This window comes from Ascaphus truei, chromosome 4 (assembly GCF_040206685.1).
Source record: "Ascaphus truei isolate aAscTru1 chromosome 4, aAscTru1.hap1, whole genome shotgun sequence".
NCBI lineage: Eukaryota > Metazoa > Chordata > Amphibia > Anura > Ascaphidae > Ascaphus > Ascaphus truei.
The window spans coordinates 24,396,406-24,424,296 of NC_134486.1; the positions used below are offsets into that span (position 1 = coordinate 24,396,406).

Sequence of the window (27,891 nt, forward strand, 5' to 3'; positions counted from 1 at the left end):
GGGCAGTATTTATCAGCACACTGTTATTAAGCAGTTGAGGGGGCAGTATTTATCAGCACGCTGTTATTATGCAGTTGAGGGGGCAGTATTTATCAGCGTGCTGTTATTAAGCAGCGGAGGGGACAGTATTTATCAGCGCGCTGTTATTAAGCAGCGGAGGGCACAGTATTTATCAGCGTGCTGTTATTAAGCAGCTGAGGGGGCAGTATTTATCAGCGCGCTGTTATTAAGCAGCTGAGGGGCAGTATTTATCAGCGTGCTGTTATTAAGCAGCTGAGGGGGCAGTATTTATCAGCGTGCCGTTATTAAGCAGCTGAGGGGGCAGTATTTATCAGCACACTGTTATTAAGCAGTTGAGGGGGCAGTATTTATCAGCATGCTGTTATTAAGCAGCTGAGGGGGCAGTATTTATCAGCGTGCCGTTATTAAGCAGCTGAGGGGGCAGTATTTATCAGCGCGCTGTTATTAAGCAGCTGAGGGGGCAGTATTTATCAGCGTGCTGTTATTAAGCAGCTGAGGGGGCAGTAATTATCAGCGTGCTGTTATTAAGCAGCTGAGGGGACAGTATTTATCAGCACGCTGTTATTAAGCAGCGGAGGGGACAGTATTTATCAGTGTGCTGTTATTAAGCAGCTGAGGGGGCAGTATTTATCAGCACGCTGTTATTAAGCAGCTGAGGGGGCAGTATTTATCAGCGTGCTGTTATTAAGCAGCTGAGGGGGCAGTATTTATCAGCACGCTGTTATTAAGCAGCTGAGGGGGCAGTATTTATCAGCACGCTGTTATTAGGCAGCTGAGGGGACAGTATTTATCAGCACACTGTTATTAAGCAGCGGAGGGCACAGTATTTATCAGCGCGCTGTTATTAAGCAGCTGAGGGGACAGTATTTATCAGCGCGCTGTTATTAAGCAGCGGAGGGGGCAGTATTTATCAGTGTGCTGTTATTAAGCAGCTGAGGGGGCAGTATTTATCAGCGCGCTGTTATTAAGCAGCTGAGGGGGCAGTATTTATCAGCGCGCTGTTATTAGGCAGCTGAGGGGACAGTATTTATCAGCGCGCTGTTATTAAGCAGCTGAGGGGGCAGTATTTATCAGCGTGCTGTTATTAAGCAGCTGATGGGGCAGTATTTATCAGCACGCTGTTATTAGGCAGCTGAGGTGACAGTATTTATCAGCGCGCTGTTATTAAGCAGCTGAGGGGGCAGTATTTATCAGTACGCTGTTATTAAGCAGCGGAGGGAACAGTATTTATCAGCGTGCTGTTATTAAGCAGCTGAGGGGGCAGTATTTATCAGCACGCTGTTATTAGGCAGCTGAGGGGACAGTATTTATCAGCGCGCTGTTATTAAGCAGCTGAGGGGGCAGTATTTATCAGTACGCTGTTATTAAGCAGCGAAGGGAACAGTATTTATCAGCGTGCTGTTATTAAGCAGCTGAGGGGGCAGTATTTATCAACGTGCTGTTATTAAGCAGCTGAGGGGGCAGTATTTATCAGCGCGCTGTTATTAAGCAGCTGAGGGGGCAGTATTTATCAGCACGCTGTTATTAAGCAGCTGAGGGGGCAGTATTTATCAGCGCGCTGTTATTAAGCAGCTGAGGGGGCAGTATTTATCAGCGCGCTGTTATTAAGCAGATGAGGGGGCAGTATTTATCAGCGCACTGTTATTATGCAGCTGAGGGGACAGTATTTATCAGCACGCTGTTATTAAGCAACTGAGGGGCAGTTTTTATCAACACGCTGTTATTAAGCAGCTGAGGGGGCAATATTTATTAGCGCGCTGTTATTAAGCAGCTGAGGGGGCAGTATTTATCAGTGCGCTGTTATTAGGCAGGTGAGGGGACAGTATTTATCAGCGCGCTGTTATTATGCAGCTGAGGGGCAGTATTTATCAGCGCACTGTTATTATGCAGCTGAGGGGACAGTATTTATCAGCACGCTGTTATTAAGCAGCTGAGGGGCAGTATTTATCAGCACGCTGTTATTAAGCAGCTGAGGGGGCAGTATTTATCAGTGCACTGTTATTAGGCAGCTGAGGGGACAGTATTTATCAGCGCGCTGTTATTAAGCAGCTGAGGGGTCAGTATTTATCAGCACACTGTTATTAAGCAGCTGAGGGGCAGTATTTATCAGCGTGCTGTTATTAAGCAGCTGAGGGGCAGTATTTATCAGCGTGCTGTTATTAAGCAGCTGAGGGGGCAGTATTTATCAGCGTGCTGTTATTAAGCAGCTGAGGGGGCAGTATTTATCAGTGCGCTGTTATTAAGCAGCTGAGGGGGCAGTATTTATCAGTGCGCTGTTATTAAGCAGCTGAGGGGGCAGTATTTATCAGTGCGCTGTTATTAAGCAGCTGAGGGGGCAGTATTTATCAGCGTGCTGTTATTAAGCAGCTGAGGGGCAGTATTTATCAGCGTGCTGTTATTAAGCAGCTGAGGGGCAGTATTTATCAGCGTGCTGTTATTAAGCAGCTGAGGGGCAGTATTTATCAGCGTGCTGTTATTAAGCAGCTGAGGGGCAGTATTTATCAGCGTGCTGTTATTAAGCAGCTGAGGGGGCAGTATTTATCAGCGCGCTGTTATTAAGCAGCTGAGGGGGCAGTATTTATCAGTGTGCTGTTATTAAGCAGCTGAGGGGACAGTATTTATCAGTGCGCTGTTATTAAGCAGCTGAGGGGCAGTATTTATCAGCGCACTGTTATTAAGCAGCTGAGGGGACAGTATTTATCAGCGCGCTGTTATTAAGCAGCTGAGGGGCAGTATTTATCAGCGCACTGTTATTAAGCAGCTGAGGGGGCAGTATTTATCAGCGTGCTGTTATTAAGCAGCTGAGGGACAGTATTTATCAGCGCGCTGTTATTAAGCAGCGGAGGGGACAGTATTTATCAGCGCGCTGTTATTAAGCAGCTGAGGGGGCTAGTATTTATCAGCGTGCTGTTATTAAGCCGCTGAGGGGGCAGTATTTATCAGCGTGCTGTTATTAACCAGCTGAGGGGGCAGTATTTATCAGCGCGCTGTTATTAAGCAGCTGAGGGGGCAGTATTTATCAGCGCGCTGTTATTAAGCAGCTGAGGGGCAGTATTTATCAGCGCGCTGTTATTAAGCAGCTGAGGGGGCAGTATTTATCAGCGTGCTGTTATTAAGCAGCTGAGGGGGCAGTATTTATCAGCGCGCTGTTATTAAGCAGCTGAGGGGGCAGTATTTATCAGCGCGCTGTTATTAAGCAGCTGAGGGCGCAGTATTTATCAGCGCGCTGTTATTAAGCAGCTGAGGGGGCAGTATTTATCAGCGCGCTGTTATTAAGCAGCTGAGGGGGCAGTATTTATCAGCGCGCTGTTATTAAGCAGCTATGGGGCAGTATTTATCAGCACGCTGTTATTAAGCAGCTGAGGGACAGTATTTATCAGTGCGCTGTTATTAAGCAGCTGAGGGGGCAGTATTTATCAGTGCGCTGTTATTAAGCAGATGAGGGGGCAGTATTTATCAGCGCGCTGTTATTAAGCAGCTGAGGGGGCAGTATTTATCAGCGCGCTGTTATTAAGCAGCTGAGGGGGCAGTATTTATCAGCGCGCTGTTATTATGCAGCTGATTGGGCAGTATTTATCAGCGCGCTGTTATTATGCAGCTGAGGGGCAGTATTTATCAGCGCGCTGTTATTAAGCAGCTGAGGGGGCAGTATTTATCAGCGCGCTGTTATTAAGCAGCTGAGGGGCAGTATTTATCAGCGCGCTGTTATTAAGCAGCTGAGGGGGCAGTATTTATCAGCGCGCTGTTATTAAGCAGCTGAGGGGCAGTATTTATCAGCGCGCTGTTATTAAGCAGCTGAGGGGGCAGTATTTATCAGCGCGCTGTTATTAAGCAGCTGAGGGGGCAGTATTTATCAGCGTGCTGTTATTAAGTAGCTGAGGGGGCAGTATTTATCAGCGCGCTGTTATTATGCAGCTGAGGGGACAGTATTTATCAGCACGCTGTTATGAAGCAGCTGAGGGGACAGTATTTATCAGCACGCTGTTATTAAGCAGCTGAGGGGGCAGTATTTATCAGCGCGCTGTTATTAAGCAGATGAGGGGGCAGTATTTATCAGCGCGCTGTTATTAAGCAGCTGAGGGGGCAGTATTTACCAGCGCGCTGTTATTAAGCAGATGAGGGGGCAGTATTTATCAGTGCGCTGTTATTAAGCAGCTGAGGGGGCAGTATTTATCAGCGCGCTGTTATTAAGCAGCTGAGGGGCAGTATTTATCAGCGTGCTGTTATTAAGCAGCTGAGGGGCAGTATTTATCAGCGTGCTGTTATTAAGCAGCTGAGGGGCAGTATTTATCAGCGTGCTGTTATTAAGCAGCTGAGGGGCAGTATTTATCAGCGTGCTGTTATTAAGCAGCTGAGGGGGCAGTATTTATCAGCGCGCTGTTATTAAGCAGCTGAGGGGGCAGTATTTATCAGTGTGCTGTTATTAAGCAGCTGAGGGGACAGTATTTATCAGCGCGCCGTTATTAAGCAGCTGAGGGGGCAGTATTTATCAGCACGGTGTTATTAAGCAGCTGAGGGGGCAGTATTTATCAGCGCGCTGTTATTAAGCAGCTGAGGGGACAGTATTTATCAGCGCGCTGTTGTTAAGCAGCTGAAGGGGCAGTATTTATCAGCGCGCTGTTATTAAGCAGCTGAGGGGGCAGTATTTATCAGTGCGCTGTTATTAAGCAGCTGAGGGGGCAGTATTTATCAGTGCGCTGTTATTAAGCAGCTGAGGGGGCAGTATTTATCAGTGCGCTGTTATTAAGCAGCTGAGGGGGCAGTATTTATCAGCGTGCTGTTATTAAGCAGCTGAGGGGCAGTATTTATCAGCGTGCTGTTATTAAGCAGCTGAGGGGCAGTATTTATCAGCGTGCTGTTATTAAGCAGCTGAGGGGCAGTATTTATCAGCGTGCTGTTATCAAGCAGCTGAGGGGCAGTATTTATCAGCGTGCTGTTATTAAGCAGCTGAGGGGCAGTATTTATCAGCGTGCTGTTATTAAGCAGCTGAGGGGGCAGTATTTATCAGCGCGCTGTTATTAAGCAGCTGAGAGGGCAGTATTTATCAGTGTGCTGTTATTAAGCAGCTGAGGGGACAGTATTTATCAGCACATTGTTATTAAGCAGCTGAGGGGCAGTATTTATCAGCACACTGTTATTAAGCAGCTGAGCGGACAGTATTTATCAGCGCGCTGTTATTAAGCAGCTGAGGGGCAGTATTTATCAGCGCACTGTTATTAAGCAGCTGAGGGGGCAGTATTTATCAGCGTGCTGTTATTAAGCAGCTGAGGGGCAGTATTTATCAGCGCACTGTTATTAAGCAGCGGAGGGGACAGTATTTATCAGCGCGCTGTTATTAAGCAGCTGAGGGGGCTAGTATTTATCAGCGTGCTGTTATTAAGCCGCTGAGGGGGCAGTATTTATCAGCGTGCTGTTATTAACCAGCTGAGGGGGCAGTATTTATCAGCGCGCTGTTATTAAGCAGCTGAGGGGGCAGTATTTATCAGCGCGCTGTTATTAAGCAGCTGAGGGGCAGTATTTATCAGCGCGCTGTTATTAAGCAGCGGAGGGGACAGTATTTATCAGCGTGCTGTTATTAAGCAGCTGAGGGGGCAGTATTTATCAGCGCGCTGTTATTAAGCAGCTGAGGGGGCAGTATTTATCAGCGCGCTGTTATTAAGCAGATGAGGGCGCAGTATTTATCAGCGTGCTGTTATTAAGCAGCTGAGGGGGCAGTATTTATCAGCGCGCTGTTATTAAGCAGCTGAGGGGGCAGTATTTATCAGCGCGCTGTTATTAAGCAGCTGAGGGGGCAGTATTTATCAGTGCGCTGTTATTAAGCAGCTGAGGGGGCAGTATTTATCAGCACGCCGTTATTAAGCAGCTGAGGGGGCAGTATTTATCAGCGCGCTGTTGTTAAGCAGCTGAGGGGGCAGTATTTATCAGTGCGCTGTTATTAAGCAGCTGAGGGGGCAGTACTTATCAGTGCGCTGTTATTAAGCAGATGAGGGGGCAGTATTTATCAGCGCGCTGTTATTAAGCAGCTGAGGGGGCAGTATTTATCAGCGCGCTGTTATTAAGCAGCTGAGGGGGCAGTATTTATCAGCGCGCTGTTATTAAGCAGCTGAGGGAGCAGTATTTATCAGTGCGCTGTTATTAAGCAGATGAGGGGCAGTATTTATCAGTGCGCTGTTATTAAGCAGCTGAGGTGCCAGTATTTATCAGCGTGCTGTTATTAAGCAGCTGAGGGGACAGTATTTATCAGCGCGCTGTTATTAAGCAGCTGAGGGGCAGTATTTATCAGCGCACTGTTATTAAGCAGCTGAGGGGGCAGTATTTATCAGCGCGCTGTTATTAAGCAGCTGAGGGGGCAGTATTTATCAGTGCGCTGTTATTAAGCAGCTGAGGGGGCAGTATTTATCAGCGCGCTGTTATTAAGCAGCTGAGGGGGCAGTATTTATCAGCGCGCTGTTATTAAGCAGCTGAGGGGGCAGTATTTATCAGTGCGCTGTTATTAAGCAGCTGAGGGGGCAGTATTTATCAGTGCGCTGTTATTAAGCAGCTATGGGGGCAGTATTTATCAGCGCGCTGTTATTAAGCAGCTGAGGGGGCAGTATTTATCAGCGCGCTGTTATTAAGCAGCTGAGGGGGCAGTATTTATCAGCGTGCTGTTATTAATCAGCTGAGGGGGCTAGTATTTATCAGTGCGCTGTTATTAAGCAGCTGAGGGGGCAGTATTTATCAGCACGCTGTTATTAAGCAGCTGAGGGGGCTGTATTTATCAGCGCGCTGTTATTAAGCAGATGAGGGGCAGTATTTATCAGCGTGCCGTTATTAAGCAGCTGAGGGGGCTAGTATTTATCAGCGCACTGTTATTAAGCAGCTGAGGGGGCAGTATTTATCAGCACGCTGTTATTAAGCAGCTGAGGGGGCTAGTATTTATCAGTGCGCTGTTATTAAGCAGCTGAGGGGGCAGTATTTATCAGCGTGCTGTTATTAAGCAGCTGAGGGGCAGTATTTATCAGCGCGCTGTTATTAAGCAGCTGAGGGGCAGTATTTATCAGCGCGCTGTTATTAAGCAGCTGAGGGGGCAGTATTTATCAGCGCGCTGTTATTAAGCAGATGAGGGGGCTATGATCTGCGGCAGCAACATCTCCGCTCCCTCTTCACCGAGGACAGATGGAGAGCGGGTTGCTGGGGTGAGAAGTCTTTGGGGGCCACAGGTGGTGCCCCAATGATTCACTGAAGTTCCCCCCACAGTTCACTTCAAAGAATTAATTGACAGATATACGTTACATTTTGTAACATGGCTTGGAAAAACTCCCTTTTCTACAAGACACGTTTCTGCTGTTGCTTTCTTGACACGAGTTAATTTCAGTTTGGACCTGGTAACGTTAAATAACAAGGAACTCACAGATTGCTAAATGCTAATCTAATCTGTGCACCCTGTAACACAATAATACTTTATACAGCCATTAAGTATGCAGACATCACTGGGGCCCACGCAATGTAAAGTACCTGCACACATTCATGCTAAGAGAGACACTTTCTAAAGGAGTCTCATTTTAAAGACACAATATTCGTTCTGGAAACTTGGCACAGAGCCCTGTCTGCACTGTGATGCCAGACCAATTCACCGCCCAGCATGTATTTGATTGAAAATTGGTATTTCAGTATAACAGGCCATCAACCTACAGCTTTTGTCGTAATAAAATGAAAATAATCATACACAGGTCCTGGGCAGGTCTTAGGGGGGTCCATTCTTCCTCCGCTTGTTACAAACTCCAGCACCTCCTGGTTACTCTTACTGGGATAAGGCATGTATCCCAAAGAGAAAATCTCCCACATCAGCACTCCAAAGGACCTGAATACAGAGCAGAGAGCAGCAGTGAGCAGACCACACAGCATTTCCTGCACACTGACAGTGAACGCTACACAGGTGGCTCAAAATGACTGAGCCACTGATTGAGCCACCAGTGCTGAAGCAGGGATAATTCTAATACGTGGCCTGTTGGACTGGAGTTGGCCACCCCTGGCGTATGGTATCCCAGAGGAACTCAGTTTCCTAATATAGACAAGTCATAATATTAACTGCAGGCCCTTCTACTACTGAATGTACTAGCCCTTCTTCAGTTCTAATGAATGTATTAACCAACATATTGTCACAAATCTGGATTAGTTACCTTTTCTGACAATTACTTTACAGTTACAGTACCTTGCACTGGCATAATTTTTCTTGACAAAGGTTTCCCAGAAGGGATTTACAGGTGAGTCTTGCCATTTTGTACTTGACAATCTCTCTCTTTAAATATTCACTATGAAAAAAACCCCACCTCTGTTTCTACTGTAGCCAGGAATCCCCATGGCTACTAATCTGCCCTACCTAACATGTAAGCCCTGGTACCAGCGCAGGCAGTGTTAGGGTCAAATCTATGCTCTTGCTGCTGCAGCAGTAAACAACTCCCTTGAGTGACAGGGGGGTGGGCCTAAGGCCTTGGTACCGCCCTATCAGGGGCTAAGGCTAGAAGCCTCCCCTGGGTACAAAAGGGGCGGCAGATCCAAATTTAGAGAGATCCCCTTCCTCTGGGAAGTGGGAGAGAATTCCTTTCCTTGGGGAAGTGGGAACAGCTACCCCATATTCCACCAGGGGATATGGGAGTCAGGGATAAACCTTTGGGGCCTCAAGCCCTGGGGGTTGAGTCCAGGGACAAAAAGAGAAACAAGCTGCAAAGTGATCTTCTGCGGGTTATGTAGGGTCCAGTGAGAGTGAGTCTCTCTTGCTGAGAAAAGTATGCTGTGTATGGATGTACAACAATAAAGACCCCAGTTAGTGTTTTGTACTCCTGCCTGAGACTGCCGTTCTTCAGAGGGAGGTGGGAGTGTTTTCCACAGGGGACTGCAGCTATCTACGATAGGCCCTGTGGGAATGGAGGCGCTGTACCAATGAGAAAGAACCACCCAGCGCTGAAAGCTTGTCCTGCTTATCCCCAAACAACACCGGCGGATGCTCAGGGCCTTCCTGTAAGCCAAACAGGTTCAGTAGCACCAACAGAAGGTAACAACATAGATCTCACTTTGGGTGGAAGAGCATGTGTTCTAAATGAATCACAGTCCCCACTGCTCACTGACTTGGCTACTGAAAGAAAGCTGTGCATTGCACAAAGGAAAACCATTCTCCCTACCAATGAGGAGCTTTTCTATAGTGACCTGTAACCAACCTGAGGTTTTTTATTTGATGACCTTATCAGTGGGAGACCTACCATGTGTCTGTCTTTGAGGTGAAGATTCCTTCCATGAAGGCCTCCGGTGGCATCCATTTCACAGGAAGCATAGCACAGCCTCCCTTTCTGTAATAGCTGGCCCTGAGGAACAGTAAGGGCACACACAGGGGTACATGTTAAGCACAATATATGCACAGAGTGCACCATGGGAGATACCCACAAGGACCTAGTAGCAAACGAGACCCATTACCGCTGAGAAGGTAAGCAATCATAAACAAAGTCGTTTTACGAGTGTAAATGGTGTGCCTCATCCTTAGATAAGGAACTGTTCACTGTGGAGCATTTGAGGAACATGTAATTACATGATTTGTTTTCCCACGATATACAAGAGGTAGTTCTGCAGCAGGAACATACCTAAATGTGGTATAATTACTGACAGTTATTACAAGGAAACAACCATCTGAAATCAGCATGCACTCAGACGTCTTTAAAATCATATATCCCGGAGCTATTACACATAATTATGAATGACATATGAATTATGAAAAGTCAATGCTTTTTTCCATCCATCCAAAAAGTACAGGCGCTGGAAATGACCTCAGAAGGCTTTGCATCTGCTAGTATTGCTTTTTATAACACAGGAGAATCATACAGTATATTACAAACAGGCCTGGTCTTCAAGATCTCTCTGAATTTAAAAATACTCTGTTGAAGGTCCCATTTTGGCCTATTTATTGGGGAATCTCCCTGATGGTTCGAAGAAAACTGTATCCGTTTTTTGTTTTTATTTCAACCCGATAAAGGTTCTCTCAACCCAATACTTAATAACGAAAGTGATCTCAATGACAAGTTAGTGCAGGGGGATGTCTTTAATAAATGCAAGAGTAGGAGGATTTTATAAAACGATCCATTCAAAGCCGAAACAGGAGGTAGGTAACAAAATCTCACTTCAAAAATGTTTTAGTGACATTAAAACAAAATATGTTGGGACGTTAACTTCTGATCCATGACAAAATGAAACATTGTGTCATTAAGGGAACTGATAGCAGCAATAGACACAAACGATACAGTATTGCAACGTATGGTATTCAAACATACGGTATGGAGCATTGCAAGCTGATCACTAAATATGTCAGCTGCAATGCAAGACTGAAATCACCTTAACGTGACAGAAAACATAAAGGCCTAGATCCACTAAACTCAGTTAGTGCATGTAAGAGGATTATGTATGTATAATATCTTTATTTATACAGCACCATCCATGTACATCGCGCTTCGCAGCAGTAATACACGTCACAATAAAACACATAATGGGAATAAGTCATTCAGACATAAAAGTAACAATAGGAAAAGGCGTCCCTGCCCCGAAGAGCTTACAATCTAAGTGGGAAGTGGGAAGAACTTAGAGACAGTAGGAGGGTGTTCTGGTAAATGCATCGGCAAGGGGTTAAGGTCAGTGCATGTGAGATGTTTAGTATCAGCCAGCGAAGCTACCCATATGCTTTGTTAAACAGGTGTGTTTTAAGAAAGGCCCTACAGGTGGAGAGGGAGGGTGCCAGTCAGATATTGAGGGGAAGGTCATTCCAACACGGGGCTGAGCAGGGAGATAGTGGAAGTGATTCTGACAGATAACGTTACAAGGGGGAAGAGAGTTCAAGATAACTCGTTTGCTTACTTGTGTGGGGCAGTGAGTGAGGTTTTAGGTGGGGGAGGGTTTTAGATACCAAAGGGCAGACAGAAGACATCCTTGCACAGAATACAAGTATCAGGCAGGTGTATAGCGAGAAATTAGGGCTTAGATGTAAGGAGGGGCAGAGGAATGTATAGCCTTAAAAGAGAGGAGGAGAAGTTAGTAAGTATTACAGGCTTTAATAGGAAGCCAGGAGAGGGATTTCAGCAGGGAAGACGCTGAGACAGATTTAGGAAAGAGCAAAGGAATTCTAGCAGCAGTGTTTAGGATAGATTGTAGGGGAGACAGGAGAGAGGAAGGAAGGCCACAGAGCAGGAGGTTACAGTAGTTGAGATGGGAGAGAATGAGGCTGTGCGCTAGAAATATTTTTCGAACTATTTTTATTGTTTATTTCAGAATAATAACTTGTAAAATGGGGGCTACATTAGAGTTTTAGCAGTAGAGCAGCAGAAGGAATGGAAATGGGATATCACTTTTGGTTCCACTAACCCGGGCTATATATTCAGTTATAGTATCCAGACCAGATTAGATATATTTTAGGGAGAGTCATTTTGGTTGGGGACAGCACAGAGGGAATTATACAGTAAATGGTCCCGCATTACTGAAAGTAATTGGTTATGGTCTGAGTATGCTTGACCAGGACCTTGAGAATGCCATTTATTCCCCTCTGTGACTTCTATGGGATACTCCACTGGGGATATAATTCGGATGTGATAATATTAATAGGCTAAACCGAGCTTTAGACGGGTAATTTTAGTGTTGGAATAGCCCTTTATATTGCCACGTTAGGTAATTTCAATATATTCTCTATCTTATTTGCACTATTCGCTTTTTGGAGGTCGTGTTCACATGTTTTAATCCCTTTTTTTTATTGAGGTATTTTTCATTGTTTTTTGTAGTATTTAAAAAAAAAATGAGCCATGGAGAATACATTTGCAGATTATTACACTGGATATAATTTCACAGCCTTCTTTTGAAAGACATGAGATTATACTGCCTACTTCTTACCTTTCAAAACTATTTTTAAATGATTTAACCTCAAGAAGTTCAAATCACCTGTAGATATCCCGAGCCATCCCGAAATCTCCGATCTTCGCCACTCTCCCAGGTCCCTGACATGTCAGAAGACAGTTCCTTGCAGCAATATCTCTGCAAACAGAAAGCGCGGAGCTCTTCTTAATCAGGTCAAACTCAAATCAATAATACATTGTGACTTTCCGTCTTTATTAGAGGACCCTTGTCACAAGTTATCTGTTTCGTTTTATGTCTCACACTTTCAATGTATTTCGCGGTGTTTCAGATCTCCCCTGCAGCAATAGAATTAATTGATGGGTATCTTAATATGACTGTTTTCAGGGCATTTAATGAGCTAGTGTAACAAAATAGATTAATTTTTTTAAAGCAGAGATTTTTGCTTTCATTGATACATTGAAAAGGATTTGCCATGTGTGCTAGTAAATTATGACCAACAGAAAACTCAATGACTCAAATCAATCTCTAATTTAATTAGAAAATCCAACCTATTTTCCCCTCCAGTGATACAAGCTCATTATTTTGGAATGTGTTTGCATTTCTGATATTTTCTCTCTCTCGTCCCTCAGAGACTGTGCATACCATCGGGATATGCACCATAGCATCGGGATTAGGGTCACTCCTAGACTGAGGTAGGACACGGATCAGCTGATTTGAAATAAAGAGTTGTACATGGATGCTGCACATTGCCAAGGTGCTCTAACCTATCAGTGTTTGGCTCCTGGCTAAGAGAGACTTTTTCTGACCATGCTTCTGGTTTAGCAGTACAGGAACTGGAGGTGGTCTGTTCCCAAAGGAAGAAGTGTTTACCCTTTTATTTGGTGGAAGGCAGTGTTAGTTGCAGGCCAGTGGAATAGGGACAGATCTCTCTCTCCCTCGTTTGGCTTATTTTATTCAACTAACTACTGTCTTGTTCTCCCCTTTCTCTTTATTTTGCCTCTATTTCCTCTTGTCTTCTGTGCTTGCTGCCTCTCCCTCTCCGCTCAAAGCAGAATCCAGACACAAAAAGTGTATATTCACACTTAAACAAAGTTGCCTAAGCTGCACTCACAAGCTGCCAGCTGTTTCAACAGCCAAGTTATGCCATGTGTGCCTTAGGAAGGTGGCCCTGCAAGAAGCCCCATTCCAGATGCAGACTTCTTATGGTTCTAAGGCTAAGGCCCCGCTCCCTCAGTCAGCGCGCCCGCACTGCAGACAGGCGGGGCGCTGACATACACAGACCGCGATATGCGGTCTGTAGGGAGCGGGAGCCGGGGCTGGAGTGGGAGGGAGGGGGTGTGGTTTAAGCGGAGGGACCCGCTACCCCGTCCTGACATCCAAGCTCATGATCTTCTGTTTGAGCCCTTCGGAATCATCTATTTCTTTACAAATATTAACAGCATCCGTATATATTGGTATGTGTAACACACACACACACACACACACACGCTGCTTTCCCTCCACACTCTCCTCCCCGCTCCCCGAAGCCTCCCCTCCTCTCGAAGCCTCCCCTCCTCATTGGCTCACAGCCACACCACGTGACGCGTCGACGCTAGGGATTGCAATTCTCTTGAATCCCCTAGCGGCTGACGCGTCACAGCGTGTAGTGAGCTGTGCAGCCAGGGGGGACCGGGACCGGCTCGGGAGGATTCCCCTGCTGGTGGGGAAAGCTCGTGCAGCCGCCCGCGCCGCCGGGCGCAGCGGGTCCCAGGCCTAATCGTCCAATTATTGGCTACAATTAAAGCATATAGATTGTCTGCTAAAGGCTCAGAGATGAACCATACTCTGAATAATATTCAGATTCCTCTGGCAGGGACTCTGAGGATGAAATGATCTATTCGTCGGATGTGTAGGATGAATCTGCCTCTGATGAAGGTGAGGACAAGGAACAACATACTGTACCAGTTTCAACATCAAAGGAATTGACAAACTTATTAAATACTGTAGATGTTCTTAATATTGGAGATGGACTGGAAAAGGAGGAACACAATTCTCTGGACAAACTATTAGGAGGCCCGAAGAAGAAATCGAAGACCTTTTCCAGTACTTGGTCATCTCTAACAATGAGGGGAAAAGTCTACATAGAAAGAACAATCTCCACAGCGGTGGATGGGTATTACACAACTTGCAACTTGTTTGTAGCACTTACCTGTGGATGAAGTGGTTTTCCTCCAGGTACTGGCAGCCGTGAGCAATGTCACATGCCACATTGAGCAAGTCCAGCATGTTGAGGGAGGAGGGCTGGTTCTGCAGAGAGACAAGTTTCCGTGAGGACCGAGACTGGAAGGTTGAAGCAGGGTGTCGATCGGATTTATAGCTCACAGAAATAGGACAAGCTTTTTATGTTCCTGAGATTTTATTGAAAATAAATAATGAAGGAGACTTCACTGCCCACATGCAAAGACCAATAACAAGGCAAACTATGTCACAGTCAGAGGAAATGCAAAGGAAGGTTTAATGCAACTAACTCATCCCTTCTTAGGAAACCAAGTGTATGATATTGCTATTCCAATGGGTAATAATGCCAGAAATTAGTGTAATGTTTGAGCCCCATATTGAGGTTTGACAGAAAATGCAAATCCTATGGAGATAGTTCTACAAATATAATGCACCTTTATGGAGTGCATTTCTTCACAGGGGATGGTTTTCTGAATGCCCCATGCTCTCCCCATGTCTATGTTTGCAGATTCCCTGTGTCTTGTCATATTTACAAAGAGCTGGGTCTACAGCTTGAAAATAAATAGCAGCACATAAGAATTTGATGCAATCCCAATCTTGGCATCAGGCACAATCTATCCATTTGCTATTGAAGGTCCATACATTAGCTTGTCAGATGGACATGAGCTAAGTAAGATATATATGTTAAAGCCCTGCAGATAAATGCTTCAAAATGCAAGAACATAGCTGCATTGAAACTGAAATAATTTTGCCTTTTTAAGACTGCTGCAGCCGGATGTCCTCTAATGTCTGAAAAGAAGGAACACAGGATAGGAAACTCCTTTGTTAACGACTATTCATTAGAGTAATTCTTTCAAGCAATGCCATTTCTGAACCAATTTGATAGAAAAGTGCAGCACACAGCAGCTGAGATGCCTGCGGGGCTTTGCAGAGCTGCTGTAACATTAAACATCTTTTCCTTAAAGGTCATATTAAATAGGACAGCTGCAAATGGAAGGAATACAAGGATGCATATTCAAACCCAATAACAGTGAGGTCCTGGAGGGAGCTGCGTCTGCGAGGCATTAAAGATTACACGAGGAGCGGATGTTAAATCTCAGAAGTTCTCAATTGAAAAGAGAATGTCATGAATGTTGGTCATTGCTTTCTACCCTCTTTATTTTCGCTAAGACTAACTTATGCGCTAAGGTGGGGGCCCAAGTGCTACTCCCCCGTTATAACAGAGTTAACCCATGTACTGGGCACGTGGCCCAAAAGGTCAGACAGTAGGACAACACCGGATCTTGAATAACAAACGTATTTATACAAGCCGCGTCTTATTCACAGAGCGGCAGACATAAGCGATCCTCAATCAGAGAATCATTTACATAATATCAGTATGTATTTAGAGACTGTACAGTCATGTATCAATGACTCTCCCAAGTCACCATGACCCTGTGTCATGAGGGGGACTGTGTGTTGGTGCCGGCACAATATTGGAGCTCTTATTGAGTGTAACCGTGGCAGGCCTGTTCATCGCAAAGCCTCGAGTACCCTTGTCTGTATCAGAGGATCCCTTCTTTATTTACTCACAACACCCGATTGGTGGGTCTCATTCTAAAGTCTGATGAAGCGTCTCAGCTCTCTCTCTCTCTCTCTCTCATGGACTGCTATCCCTTGGGTCTCGGTAGCCGTCTCTGCTCCTTGACGCTCCACTGGGCCTCCGTTCAGGAGGGACTGACTGTGAGTCCCTGCCAGTATGTCCTTAGATCACTCAGGCTCCTCCATGTGCTGTTGCAGCCCATCTTAGGCTGAGTTCAGGGTGGCTGCTATGGATGCATGCGTCCGTGCGCGCCTCCCCCGCGTGCTCCTGCAGCCCAACGATCTGTGTTAAGGCTGCAGGAGTCTGGTTGCGGTGTTTGGGGGCGTGGCAGGGGGCGGGGCAAACGTGTCACGGAGCTGGTTCGCTGAACCAGCTCACGTGACGCGACTGCCGCCCCAAATATCATTCCTGGTTGTAGCGTAAAATGTAGCAGCGTCAACGATACACTTTGCCGCCGGTGGAGTTTTCAGTTTGAACACTCCCACCGAACAACTTGAAATTGCGACGGACGTGCGCACGCACGTCGCGTAGCAGCCACCCTGAACACGGCCTTAAAGGTTCCTCTCCTCTTATTCCCTCCTCTTCCACAGCCTTTCCTATTGGCTGCTTTTCTGTCTATCATGAATCACGCTCCAATGTAACACTGGGGAGGAATCCGCCAGGGGGCAGTGTGAGTGTATAAGCTTACACCAGACAGGGGGTCACACAAATAACTGGAATCTATGTGAATAACACACAGCTCTCCTGCACTGTTCTCAACACTTAGTTACTTAAAGCAACCATAACTAGAACAAAAAAATATACAAACCTTAGCCTAACGTATATTGAGCTTGTATCTGCCACTATTTACTATCTCATGATGCATCATAGAAGTGTGAGCAAAAAACAGATGTTCTGCTGATCGTTTTTATTAACCCGTTTCCTATATTTAACCCGTTTCCTACAGTATATTTAACGGCTTCATGCAAATAGCTGCATAGAAAATGACCCGCCTCTCTGTTCAACGGGACAAAGAGAATCACAAAGTCCGTGGTGCAAAGCAATAAAGTACTGTAACCTCCATGAAAATGTTTACGGTAGGTAATTGATATATACTGGACACCTAACAAGCTCCTATTGAACCCCCAAAATAACCACAACATATATATAAGCATATGAGTGTCACAGAGGAGTGCTACTGAGCATGGCAATATATATTTAAAACCAGAGACAGAACATAAAACACAGACAGAGCTCAGTTTTAGCACATCCCGTGAAACTCATACACGGTACAGTGCCTAAATATATATGTATAAATATCTATTAAGTAAAATGGTCTTTTAGTTTGACATTTTTGGCCAAAATTGTTGTAAGCCCCTGAGCCAACTTCACGGCAGACCACAATTCAGGGGTCCCTAACGCTAATATAAATTCTTAATAACCTGTGTGATAACAGGAAGAATGATTTATAGTAAATCTGTCAATATTAGTTGCAAAGTTCTAAGTCTGATTGAAGCTTTTATTCACCTGTACATTACCAGGAAAAGCACTCTGTATTAGAGTTGTCACAACCGTACTGCAAGCAAGCAAGTTCCCCTGAGTGGAAGATGCTATGGAGTGAGCCCTTAACCATTTAAATGTCGGAGGGGGTGAGCTTCAATTAGGTAGGAGGTTGCCACCCTCCAATCAGCCAAGACTAGCTGAACAACAATTGTAAAACATACTGGACACCTAACAAGCTCCTATTGAACCCCCAAAATAACCACAACATATATATAAGCATATGAGTGTCACAGAGGAGTGCTACTGACCATGGCAATATATATTTAAAACCAGAGACAGAACATAAAACACAGACAGAGCTCAGTTTTAGCACATCCAGTGAAACTCATACACGGTACAGTGCCTAAATATATATGTATAAATATCTATTAAGTAAAATGGTCTTTTAGTTTGACATTTTTGGCCAAAATTGTTGTAAGCCCCTGAGCCAACTGCACGGCAGACCACAATTCAGGGATCCCTAACGCTAACGTATGGTTGTGACAACTCTAATACAGAGTGCTTTTCCTGGTAATGTACAGGTTAATAAAAGCTTCAATCAGACTTAGAACTTTGCAACTAATATTGACAGATTTACTATAAATCATTCTTCCTGTTATTACACAGGTTATTAAGAATTTATGTTAGCGTTAGGGACCCCTGAATTGTGGTCTGCCGTGCAGTTGGCTCAGGGGCTTACAACAATTTTGGCCAAAAATGTCAAACTAAAAGACCATTTTACTTAATAGATATTTATACATATATATTTAGGCACTGTACCGTGTATGAGTTTCACTGGATGTGCTAAAACTGAGCTCTGTCTGTGTTTTATGTTCTGTCTCTGGTTTTAAAGGTAATTGATATAGAAAGAAAATATTGTATTGACCGCTTATCAAAAACTAGAGATTCTCACAAGTCCTGCTGTTCTGGTTTTGCCTCTAAACATTAATCGGGTTTCGATTTTGCCTAAAGTTTGTTTTCGTTTTGGATTACAAGCAAAATGTGAATCTGATGAAGAAATATACAAATGTTGTAATCCATAGCTGCTCTTTGCTTCTTACTAAAACATTTATTCCATCTAAAATCTGTTTTTGCAAAATGAATAATAAAATGTGATGTGGATGATTTACTAGCAAACATTATAATGGTAAAAAAATGAATGGAACTACATAGATTGTGTAGAAAATATAGTAGGTCAGGTCCATTGGTGGCAGCAAGCAAGGTAAACGTGGATTCTTAACATGGAGGCAATGCCACATGAGAATATTTATTCTCTTGCCGTGTCCTCCGGAGCTGAGACTTTCATCTTGGGCCCCAGAAGAAAGGCTTGGACTTTGGTGCCCCCTCGCCTAGGCCTTACCATATCATCAGTTCTTTTAGCATCATTGCAGATGAGAAGCCTTCTGGACAAATGTAGAAGTCCACATAATTGGGTCCTTTGCTGTTTCTCTGGGAGTGGTTTCTTTTCTTTGGCAGAGCCAACAACTATAACTATAAGTTTCACTGTCATGAAGGAGTTTAAAGCTTAGCGAAGCTAGAGTTTACAATCAGAAGGCAAATAAACTGAACCCCATTACAAAAGCCTGAATCCGCTTTCATAACATCCTTCCACGCTATATAAGGATGCTGGATATACAGAACTTTCACCAGTTTTTAATACCACAGTTTGTATGCTACAATTATTGACTGACCCCAAGTGTGGCTCATGAGGTACATTAATATCTTTTTAGATTTGCAGAAGGATGATGTACTTTACAGTGTGCCGGTATCAACACTCTATTACAATATCTGATTATAAATACATCAACAAATAATGTTGCTACTAGCAAAAGCGTAAGTTGCGTCACTATTGGTGGTAGGTAGCCTGCATTATGGTTCCGCGTCCTCAACTTGATTTAAAATGTGCAAATATCTCATAATTTGCATTGCAAACTTCTTCGTGATTTTTCCATGAAATTACCATTTATTCTTGATGATTAGCATACAAAAATGTTCAACATTTTGATGCAAACGGTTGTGATTTCTTTGACAAATTTGAGCATATATAAGTTCTAGAATCAGAGTCATTGTTGCTTGAGCCCCGGAGTCCTCTGGCCTCTTGTCCTGCTCCCTGCAGTGCACTTTCTCACCCTTTATCGTCATGTTATAAACTTCTTGATATGATTACAGACATATTGACACAGTCACACTGGGGATAATCAATGCTTTGCTCAACATAGCAATTACAGTACAACAAGCATTAGCTGGCTGCAAACAGTTTGCCTTTTGTACGCATAATAGGCTAATGGTGTATCAATGTGAGCTATTTACGGAATTTGCCGTAAAGAATTTGAAGCACATTCGCTGGAGAAGGACACATTTCCCACCAGAATTTATAGTGCATAATTAGTGGCTTAAGCTTGGCGCAATTTTGCAAATGATTACAAATTCACAATATTGTCGCGAGTGGTGAAAGTCACCCCCAAAACTGCCAATTTCCCAAACTTCAGTGAAGGTTTCACACAGCTCTAATTTTCACCATCATCAATGTAAGCATAGGCTGGACAGCTCAACTAAATCATAGCCAGTCTGTGAAAATGACTTTTTTTTTTTTTTTAAATCACATGATGTTAACTTTTCTTTTATTACAGAAAGATTCCACTTTTCTGGAAACTGATTAGGTTTCGTTCTCAGCAACACAATTTTCTGTCATGTTCTCTGAGTTTCACTGGATATCTTTTTTATCTTTGTTTCTGTGGTCTAGTACATATACATATGCATAAATATATATATTGTGAGGAAAGGAGAAAAAGAGACCCGCTAAGAGCACTCAGGTGTACCAAAAATGAAAAATAACAATTTATTGAATTGACACATAGATATTAAAAAAAACAGTGCAGAATAATTAAAATATGGCATGGACCCCTGACACGGGCACTGCAAAAGAACACTAATGTAGAGAAAAGGTGAACAAACACTGTAGTCACCTATAACTGTATAATAACTGTGAAGATTGAGATAATGTGAGTGGCTATCATCACCTCCATTTTGGCCTAAACCACCATTTTCTGAGTGTTTGCTTATATGAATGTTTATTTGTTTCATTCGTGAATGAATGAACTGTGAATGTTTGAGTCTGCAGAGTATCGCTTCTGGATCTAACCCACCCTTGTAATTCCTACGAGTCATGCAAGAATTGAAATAGCATTCGTAAGCAATTTCTCCTGTCTTTAGATATTTTTGCTAACCGTAGGATTTGTTATCTGACAACTACAGTACACATACAGGGCTGAACAGAGTAACTCCCTTATGTCACAAGGTTAAGATGCCCACATTATGGTAAATTATCGATAAGAATATAGCAATGTAAAGCATATTTATGTATCAACTAATATATTTTTGCATGTCATCATATCATCCTTTATCTATAAGCCAGCCCCCTTAAGGGGTGTATTACTCATTTTGAAATGTATAAAAATGTGATACTAAGCAATATGTCTTCAGAGGCCTGAGTTCCTTGTTGGAATTCTTTTCTCTCAATGGTGCCATGGTACAGATAAACTCATGTGTTACTTTTTGAACCCTTGACTCATTGATCTTATTTCTACGCTTTCACATATGGCGGCCCTTGATAGGGACACCCAATACCTCGGGACCAGGAAACCCAGACGGAGCAACTGCTACATTACTCAAACGTGCACACTTGGAATAAGGTATGGCTTTATCCTTTTTAACAAAAAAAGCCGTTAGATTAAATGTTTGAGTAATCTGTAGACAGTTTGTTCTTTATGGGCAACCTACCTGAGAGACGGGACACCCTGTATCACGTGAGTTTATCAATATTATACTGATCAGGTATTGTTATTGTTGTTTTTGTATTATTGCCATAAACTCAGGTTATACCGTGTGCCGCTAAACGGCAGGGCCAAGTAAGGGCCCGGAAGGTATAATAATTAATAAGGTGTTAAGTCTCCTAGAATTTGGGGAGAGAACTATTGTTAAGGAACAGCAGGAAACTATTTTTAAGGCCACTGGTCCTTAACTCTATATTCTACTTATATTATACCAAGGGTTGGGGCACCTTATTGGTACATGGTCAACTAACGTTGATCGGTGTAAGGTACATGGTCAGCTAACGTTGATCGGTGTAAGGTACATGGTCAGCTAACGTTGATCGGTGTAATACAGGAGAATTATGGGGAAACCTACGTTCTCAGAAGTTGCCGGCGAAGGGTACGTCCCTTGAAATTGTGTGGACTTTATGGCAATAAAATGTTTTAAAAATGGATATTTAGTGACACAGAATATATTAAATAAGAAGGAAAGTGAAACATATCAGGCTCTGTTTTAAAAATAACGGTAGCATTAGTGGACCCCCCTTTTTCTAATCCCCTTTTCCTCTTCCCCCTTTTTCTCACCCTTTTTTCACTGAAAAGGAGTTGCATGTCTGTGAGGCACAGGAGTTGCATGTCTGTGAGGCACAGGAGTTGCATGTCTGTGAGGCACAGGAGTTGCATGTCTGTGAGACATGGAAGTTAATTATTAACCTAGGAAGAAATGGCTTGAATTTAAGAATGTTAAAGTAGTTTTTTTTTAGGAATGAATGCATTAATACTGCATGGAAGAAAAAGAGGACATCCTCTTTTAGGGGCCTATGCAGAGAGCAGCGGATTTGAAAAATGGCGAATTTATTAAAAAGTAGCTTTTTTGGAGAGTTTTATTCTCCATATGCAGAAAAGTGCGAATTCTGCTATGTTTAACATGGATGCGTCTGGCGAGTTTAAATTGGCGAGATGCGCGCTTCAGAAACTTGTAAAAACAAATGCGCGCCTTTTTTTTTCCCTTTGCAATGGCCGCGAGCGGCCGCTTCTTGCCAATTTTTTCTGGCGAGGGAAAAAGGAGACAATAGCGCCATTTTATTGGCGCGACCAGCCGCTAGATGCCGTTCGCGGCTCTCTGCATTAGGATATTTGTAAAACTGGCGAGATTGAGGTTTTCGCCAGCCGCGAGGCGAGTTTTACAAATAGAAAAGAAAAATTGGCGCGTTTTTCGGAAATCTCCATTTTCTGCTGTTTTCTGCGCAATTATCTCCAAAAAATGGCGAATTTCGAAATAGCGCTGCTCTCTGCATAGGCCCCTAAATGTTTTTTGTTTGTTTTTGTCTTAGAAAGCTCATAGAAACTAGTTTGATGGCATAATAATATACATGTCATGGAGTGAAGTGTTTGTGTGTCACTCTGATAGTTAATGTATGTATGTATGCATGCATGTCTTTATTCATATAGCGCCATTAGTGTACATAGTGCTTCACATTGTCACTTGTACTAATCATAAAAATAACAAATAATCTCTTGTAAAAGGGTCATTTAAGTTTAAACCCTTTTGTCAAAGTGTATTAAGCCTGCTGCCATTTACAAGGCATGACAGTAGCATTTAAAATAAACCTAGGAAGTATTGTATGTTAAAGTCTGTTAGTGTAATATTTTAAAAGAGAATGAAAATTTGGCAGTTGTAAAAAGAAGTCATTTCACCCTGACTCAAATATGAATTTGTATTTTTACAGTAGCACATGTTTGTTCCTGGGTGTAGGAAATACTGTGTTACAATATTTAAATGAAGTTTTAAATTTAAATTTTATGTGCTGATTTAGAGGAGTCAGGACTAAAAGAAAGGTATATCTAGAATGCAAAGTTTTAAAAAGTAAATGTTTATTTTTTATTTAAACAAAAGAAAGAGTCTGATCTTATGGAGTAAGGAAGCTTTATTAAGTTTTACTCTGGCCCACAAGATTAAGATCATGTTGGAGTTTTGTAGAAAGGAGAATGAATGTTGAGAGGAGGATAAACTCGGAGAACGTGTGTGTATGTGTGTGGGTGTGTGTAAGAAAGATAAGGAATTAGAAATTAATAGTAAATAAAACAATAAGATTTTTGTTTCATAGGAAGGGTTGCAGAGATGGTTTTGTGTTCATTTTTTAGTTATCAAGGTTTCTCTGTTCAAACTTATATTAGGAAACTAACGGTTTGTTTTCTTAAATACACTGCTCGTTTGATTTTTGAACAGTAGTCATTTAAAAGAGGGAAGGTTAAAAGCAGCCAAGCGGGCTGGCCCCCCTCCTCCACCTTAAGGAATGTACAAAGACCACGTTCCAGACATGAAAAGTTAACTAGAAGCTGAGAAAAAAAAAAAAAGTTTAATAGCAGCTTAGTTAAAGTATGGGGAAAGAGAATGATTCTGTAATGTATTTATTTTTGGACTAAGTTTGCAGGATCAAACAGGTCTGTTTTGGGTTTTTATCTTATTTTTTGTAAAGTTCATTTTGCTCTGTATCAGAGAAATGTGAAATTATGCTTATTTATTGTGCTTTCTGTTTTTTGTATCTATTTTAGGATAAATACCTCATAGTTTATGAAATGCTTTAGATGGCATAGCTCCCATTATGTAGGAATTATTACAAGAAGGGATTATAATCCCCACATGCAGTATCCAAATTACCTCTACGCAGAAACCAGTAAACACATTTCAATTCTATTTGTTCTAATTAGGAGATGTTTTTTAACGCTATTTGTTATAATTGTTTTATTAACAATACAATAATATTTAATATGTATTTCCGTATTTGAATAGTGTCAAAAGTATACTCAGTACTTCACAAAGCGTACAATATAAACGAGTAAGCATAAAATCAGATATGAAATAATTTTTCCTATAAAGTTAACTGCATATGTGATTTATTTTTTATAAATTTTTAACCATTACCTCTCCTTTCCCTCCAAAAGGTGTCTTAATTTGAACCCTGATCTACAGTACAGGCATACCCCGGTTTAAGGACACTCACTTTAAGTACACTCACGAGTAAGTACATATCGCTCAATAGGCAAACGGCAGCTCATGCATGCGCCGGTCAGCACGTCCTGAACAGCAATACCAGCTCCCTACATGTACCGAAGCTGTGCGCAAGCGGGGAGACTGTAGAGCCTGTTACAAATGCGTTATTTACATCAGTTATGCATATATATGACGATTGCAGTATAGTACATGCATGATAAGTGCTTCACTTTAAGTACATTGCATGAAAGGTAGTGCTTCACTTTAAGTACATTTTCGCTTTACATACATGCTCCGGTCCCATTGCGTACGTTAATGCGGGGTATGCCTGTATAGCCTCTCATTTTAAAGAATGCAACTGTAGGCTATCTAGACTTTATTTTTTTAAGCAGTAGCTATTGTTAAATTCATGATATATATATATATATATTTAAGCAGCTGATGTTTTAAATACCATCATCCTTTGTCGTATACTGTTCACATGTCATAGGATTTGCATATGAACAAAAGAGAGGATAATTTATATGATTTTCCATTACACACCTGTCTATATGCGGACTCTGCCTATTTTGTTCATTGCAACATTACCTTATGTGTGTTGTTTTGTTATTTATCCTTGAACATTTCTTGCCGAAATGACTCCATTCATATTGTGATGTGTTTTGGTGCTGTCTACTCATTGCTACACATAGCAACATGTTATTTCATGAATATTCATGTAGAGAGGGATATACCCCATCTCTTTACATTTTCCAGCACAACGATTGGATAGCTTTATTTTGAGCCTGTTTGGGAACTAAGTATTAATGTGATAAGCTGCTACTCTGCAGTGTTTTGTGGTGAAGCTAATTAGCATTGTTAGTATATTAATGACACTGGCCCCTCATGTTCTGATAGGGCTTTACACTCGTGTTCATATTAGCATTTTTATTTACCGTGTACTGTCCGTTTCGTTCACATGGGGACTCTTTTATCTATGATTTATTAGTTGTCCTTTTATGCATTTCGTAAGTTTTTAGCTTGTAAAAAAGATGTATACGTTTTAGTTGTGTTATAGTTAAGTTTATGTGGATATTTCCCATTTGGTCTGGAATAAATTTGATATTAGTGGTATTAGTTATTTAACCGGTACTTTATGTATATTTTACAGTTTACAATGAGTGCAAGCTTTAGGGACTTTTAGTGACAACCTCTTGTCACTTATCAGTGTTCTCTTACAATACTTCCCTATGCGCCGTTGATTTCTTTCTTTTGTAATTGGTGAGCAAGGTATTTTTGTGTTTATTTTATATGCGGATGCCAAGATAGTGGTGAAAAACAAAAAAATTGTGCTGATACTAAATTAAAGTGGTTAAAAGCGCTCTCCTTGTGCTTTTATTAATGAAATGTTTAAGTCTCTCTAAACTTAGGTGCAGCTTATACAGTCTTCCAAGGAGAATACAAAGCAGCATCATCGCAAGAAAAAAGTGCCGGCACCACCGTAAACAGCTAACAAAGACAAAGAATCATCAAGCCAGCGTTTTGACGGGTTTTTCCCTGACCACTGACCAACAGTTCGTGTATCTAGGCATAATAATCCTAGAACATTTAACCACCGAGGAATTAAGACTTCAGGCAAGGCCCGGTCTTAAACAAACAATTTGTTTTTTCTGAACTCAATATTATCAAGGCCCGGATTTAAACGAACAATTTGTTTTTTCAGGACTCCATATTATTTTTTTTATGCTTTAGAGTGTGTTTTTAAGATGTATGCCTCGCTAGGCAAGATCAACCTACGCCATCCAGATGGCAAGGGATGATCAATTTTGAAATATTTGTAATGTTTATTGTTTTATGGTCACATCATTTTGCAGACAATCACACAATCTTGCACAATGCTACACAGGTTAATGGGTCACAAGGGAATATATACAATGAATCCCTGCCATACTCTAGTGGCCCCCAATGACGTAAGAGAGAATTACATTTAACCCCTTGAGTAGGGATACCTTACACTAATGCCGAATTTAAAATGATGAAATGTTAATTTGAATTTGTTTACAGAGAACTTTTCTAAACCGAATTCCACTGGTAAATGAGGTTCCTGTAGGTGGAAATTACCCTGGGAACAACAATCAATTTATGGGTCAGGTGTCTCCACCAACCAATGAAACTTGTATGAAAATGTATTTACAGCCCTGAACTAAAAATTTACAGGGAGGATGTGGCCTTAATTTTTCAGTTTTAATTAAGATAGTAAAAAGTGCTTGCACAAATTCTAGTTTACCTAGGGGAGTGCATTGGCTTTGTGGAAAATGGGCCTACAGAGTATTACCATGTGGTTGGACAGGGTCCTGCTATCTTGGTACAGTTGTACCTGCCTTTACAATGACCCACTGGCAGGATCAGGAATAGCAGAGCCACTTCCAACGCACAGGGGTTGAAAAGTTGTCTATGGAAAGAACAATTTTGGGCTAGCTTATTTCCTAATGTAGGAGTTGAGTTGTTATATGACAGGTTTAATGTACTTACAGATGTACTGGATGATGTTCTCAATCATACAACTACATTCATTAATTTACTTAATCAAGAACAGGTACAGATTAGATTAATGGCCCTACAGAATAGAATGGCTCTGGACTATATTTTAGCGTGTGTGCCCTAGTTAAAGAGCAATGTTATGTTATTTAGAGATCAAAGTGGTAAGATTGAGCATGAGGTAGAGAAGATCGCAGAGATACAGGAGAGATTAAGGAAAGGTGGAGATAAGGTGTGGGTTTTGTTAGGAATTACCATGTTGGTTGGTTTTCTAGAAGCGAAACTGATGAATGGATTTGTCTGTGTGCTTGCAGTTCTGATTGTTTTGTATGTCTGTGCCATGTGCAGTAAATCCATACTGCAAAGGTGTGTAACACCCTCTACCCAGGCCATGCCACTGATCACAGACGACAATACAGAAGATGCAATCTCAGAAGGAAAAATCAGTCCTCCTCAATGGAATACAGATGAAGATGATGGCAGAAAGACCAACCTGGCTGATATGATAGCCAGCAGCTCTGTGAGTTTCCAGAACTATCAAAGCCATGCAAATTGGGGCCCTCCAGGCCAGTGCAACGCTTCTGAGTTTTATCTGAATTATCCTTAAAAGACTATGTTTTCAAGAATAAAAAGAGAGGACTGTGAAGATTGAGATAATGTGAGTGGCTATCATCTCCTCCATTTTGGCCTAAACCACCATTTTCTGAGTGTTTGCTTATATGAATGTTTATTTGTTTCATTCGTGAATGAATGAACTGTGAATGTTTGAGTCTGCAGAGTATCGCTTCTGGATCTAACCCACCCTTGTAATTCCTACGAGTCATGCAAGAATTGAAATAGCATTCATAAGCAATTTCTCCTGTCTTTAGATATTTTTGCTAACCGTAGGATTTGTTATCTGACAACTACAGTACACATACAGGGCTGAACAGAGTAACTCCCTTATGTCACAAGGTTAAGAGGCCCACATTATGGTAAATTATCGATAAGAATATAGCAATGTAAAGCATATTTATGTATCAACTAATATATTTTTGCATGTCATCATATCATCCTTTATCTATAAGCCAGCCCCCTTAAGGGGTGTATTACTCATTTTGAAATGTATAAAAATGTGATACTAAGCAATATGTCTTCAGAGGCCTGAGTTCCTTGTTGGAATTCTTTTCTCTCAATGGTGCCATGGTACAGATAAACTCATGTGTTACTTTTTGAACCCTTGACTCATTGATCTTATTTCTACGCTTTCACATAACAATAAGGAATCACCTATCTCCACAGTGAGGTAAATAGCTGGTTAATATGATATACCTGGCACAAGATCATACAATGCAAGGAACAATATCCACTGTGCTGAAGTTAGA

General features: G+C 42.2%; 1 protein-coding gene and 1 long non-coding RNA gene across 3 annotated transcripts in view; one reads left to right on the plus strand and one right to left on the minus strand.

Moving 5' to 3' along the window:
• The window catches only part of ALK (ALK receptor tyrosine kinase), a 797,030-nt gene that overhangs the window by 19,000 nt on the left and 750,139 nt on the right, over positions 1 to 27,891 (minus strand). Inside the window, exons 24-27 of the mRNA XM_075595436.1 lie at positions 14,072 to 14,169; positions 11,968 to 12,060; positions 9,261 to 9,362; positions 7,730 to 7,864 (exon numbers count right to left, since the gene is read on the minus strand). Coding sequence (XP_075451551.1) covers positions 7,730 to 7,864; positions 9,261 to 9,362; positions 11,968 to 12,060; positions 14,072 to 14,169 — 428 coding nt within the window. The remainder of the gene's footprint in view (positions 1 to 7,729; positions 7,865 to 9,260; positions 9,363 to 11,967; positions 12,061 to 14,071; positions 14,170 to 27,891) is intronic.
• Positions 20,118 to 27,743, plus strand: LOC142492616 (uncharacterized). 2 transcript variants are annotated; one of them, XR_012800861.1, is made up of 3 exons: positions 20,127 to 20,895; positions 23,962 to 24,037; positions 25,420 to 27,743. It is a non-coding gene; the product is annotated as an uncharacterized LOC142492616 (long non-coding RNA). The 2 variants fall into 2 exon arrangements; XR_012800860.1 differs by having other exon boundaries at positions 20,118 to 20,895; positions 23,962 to 27,743.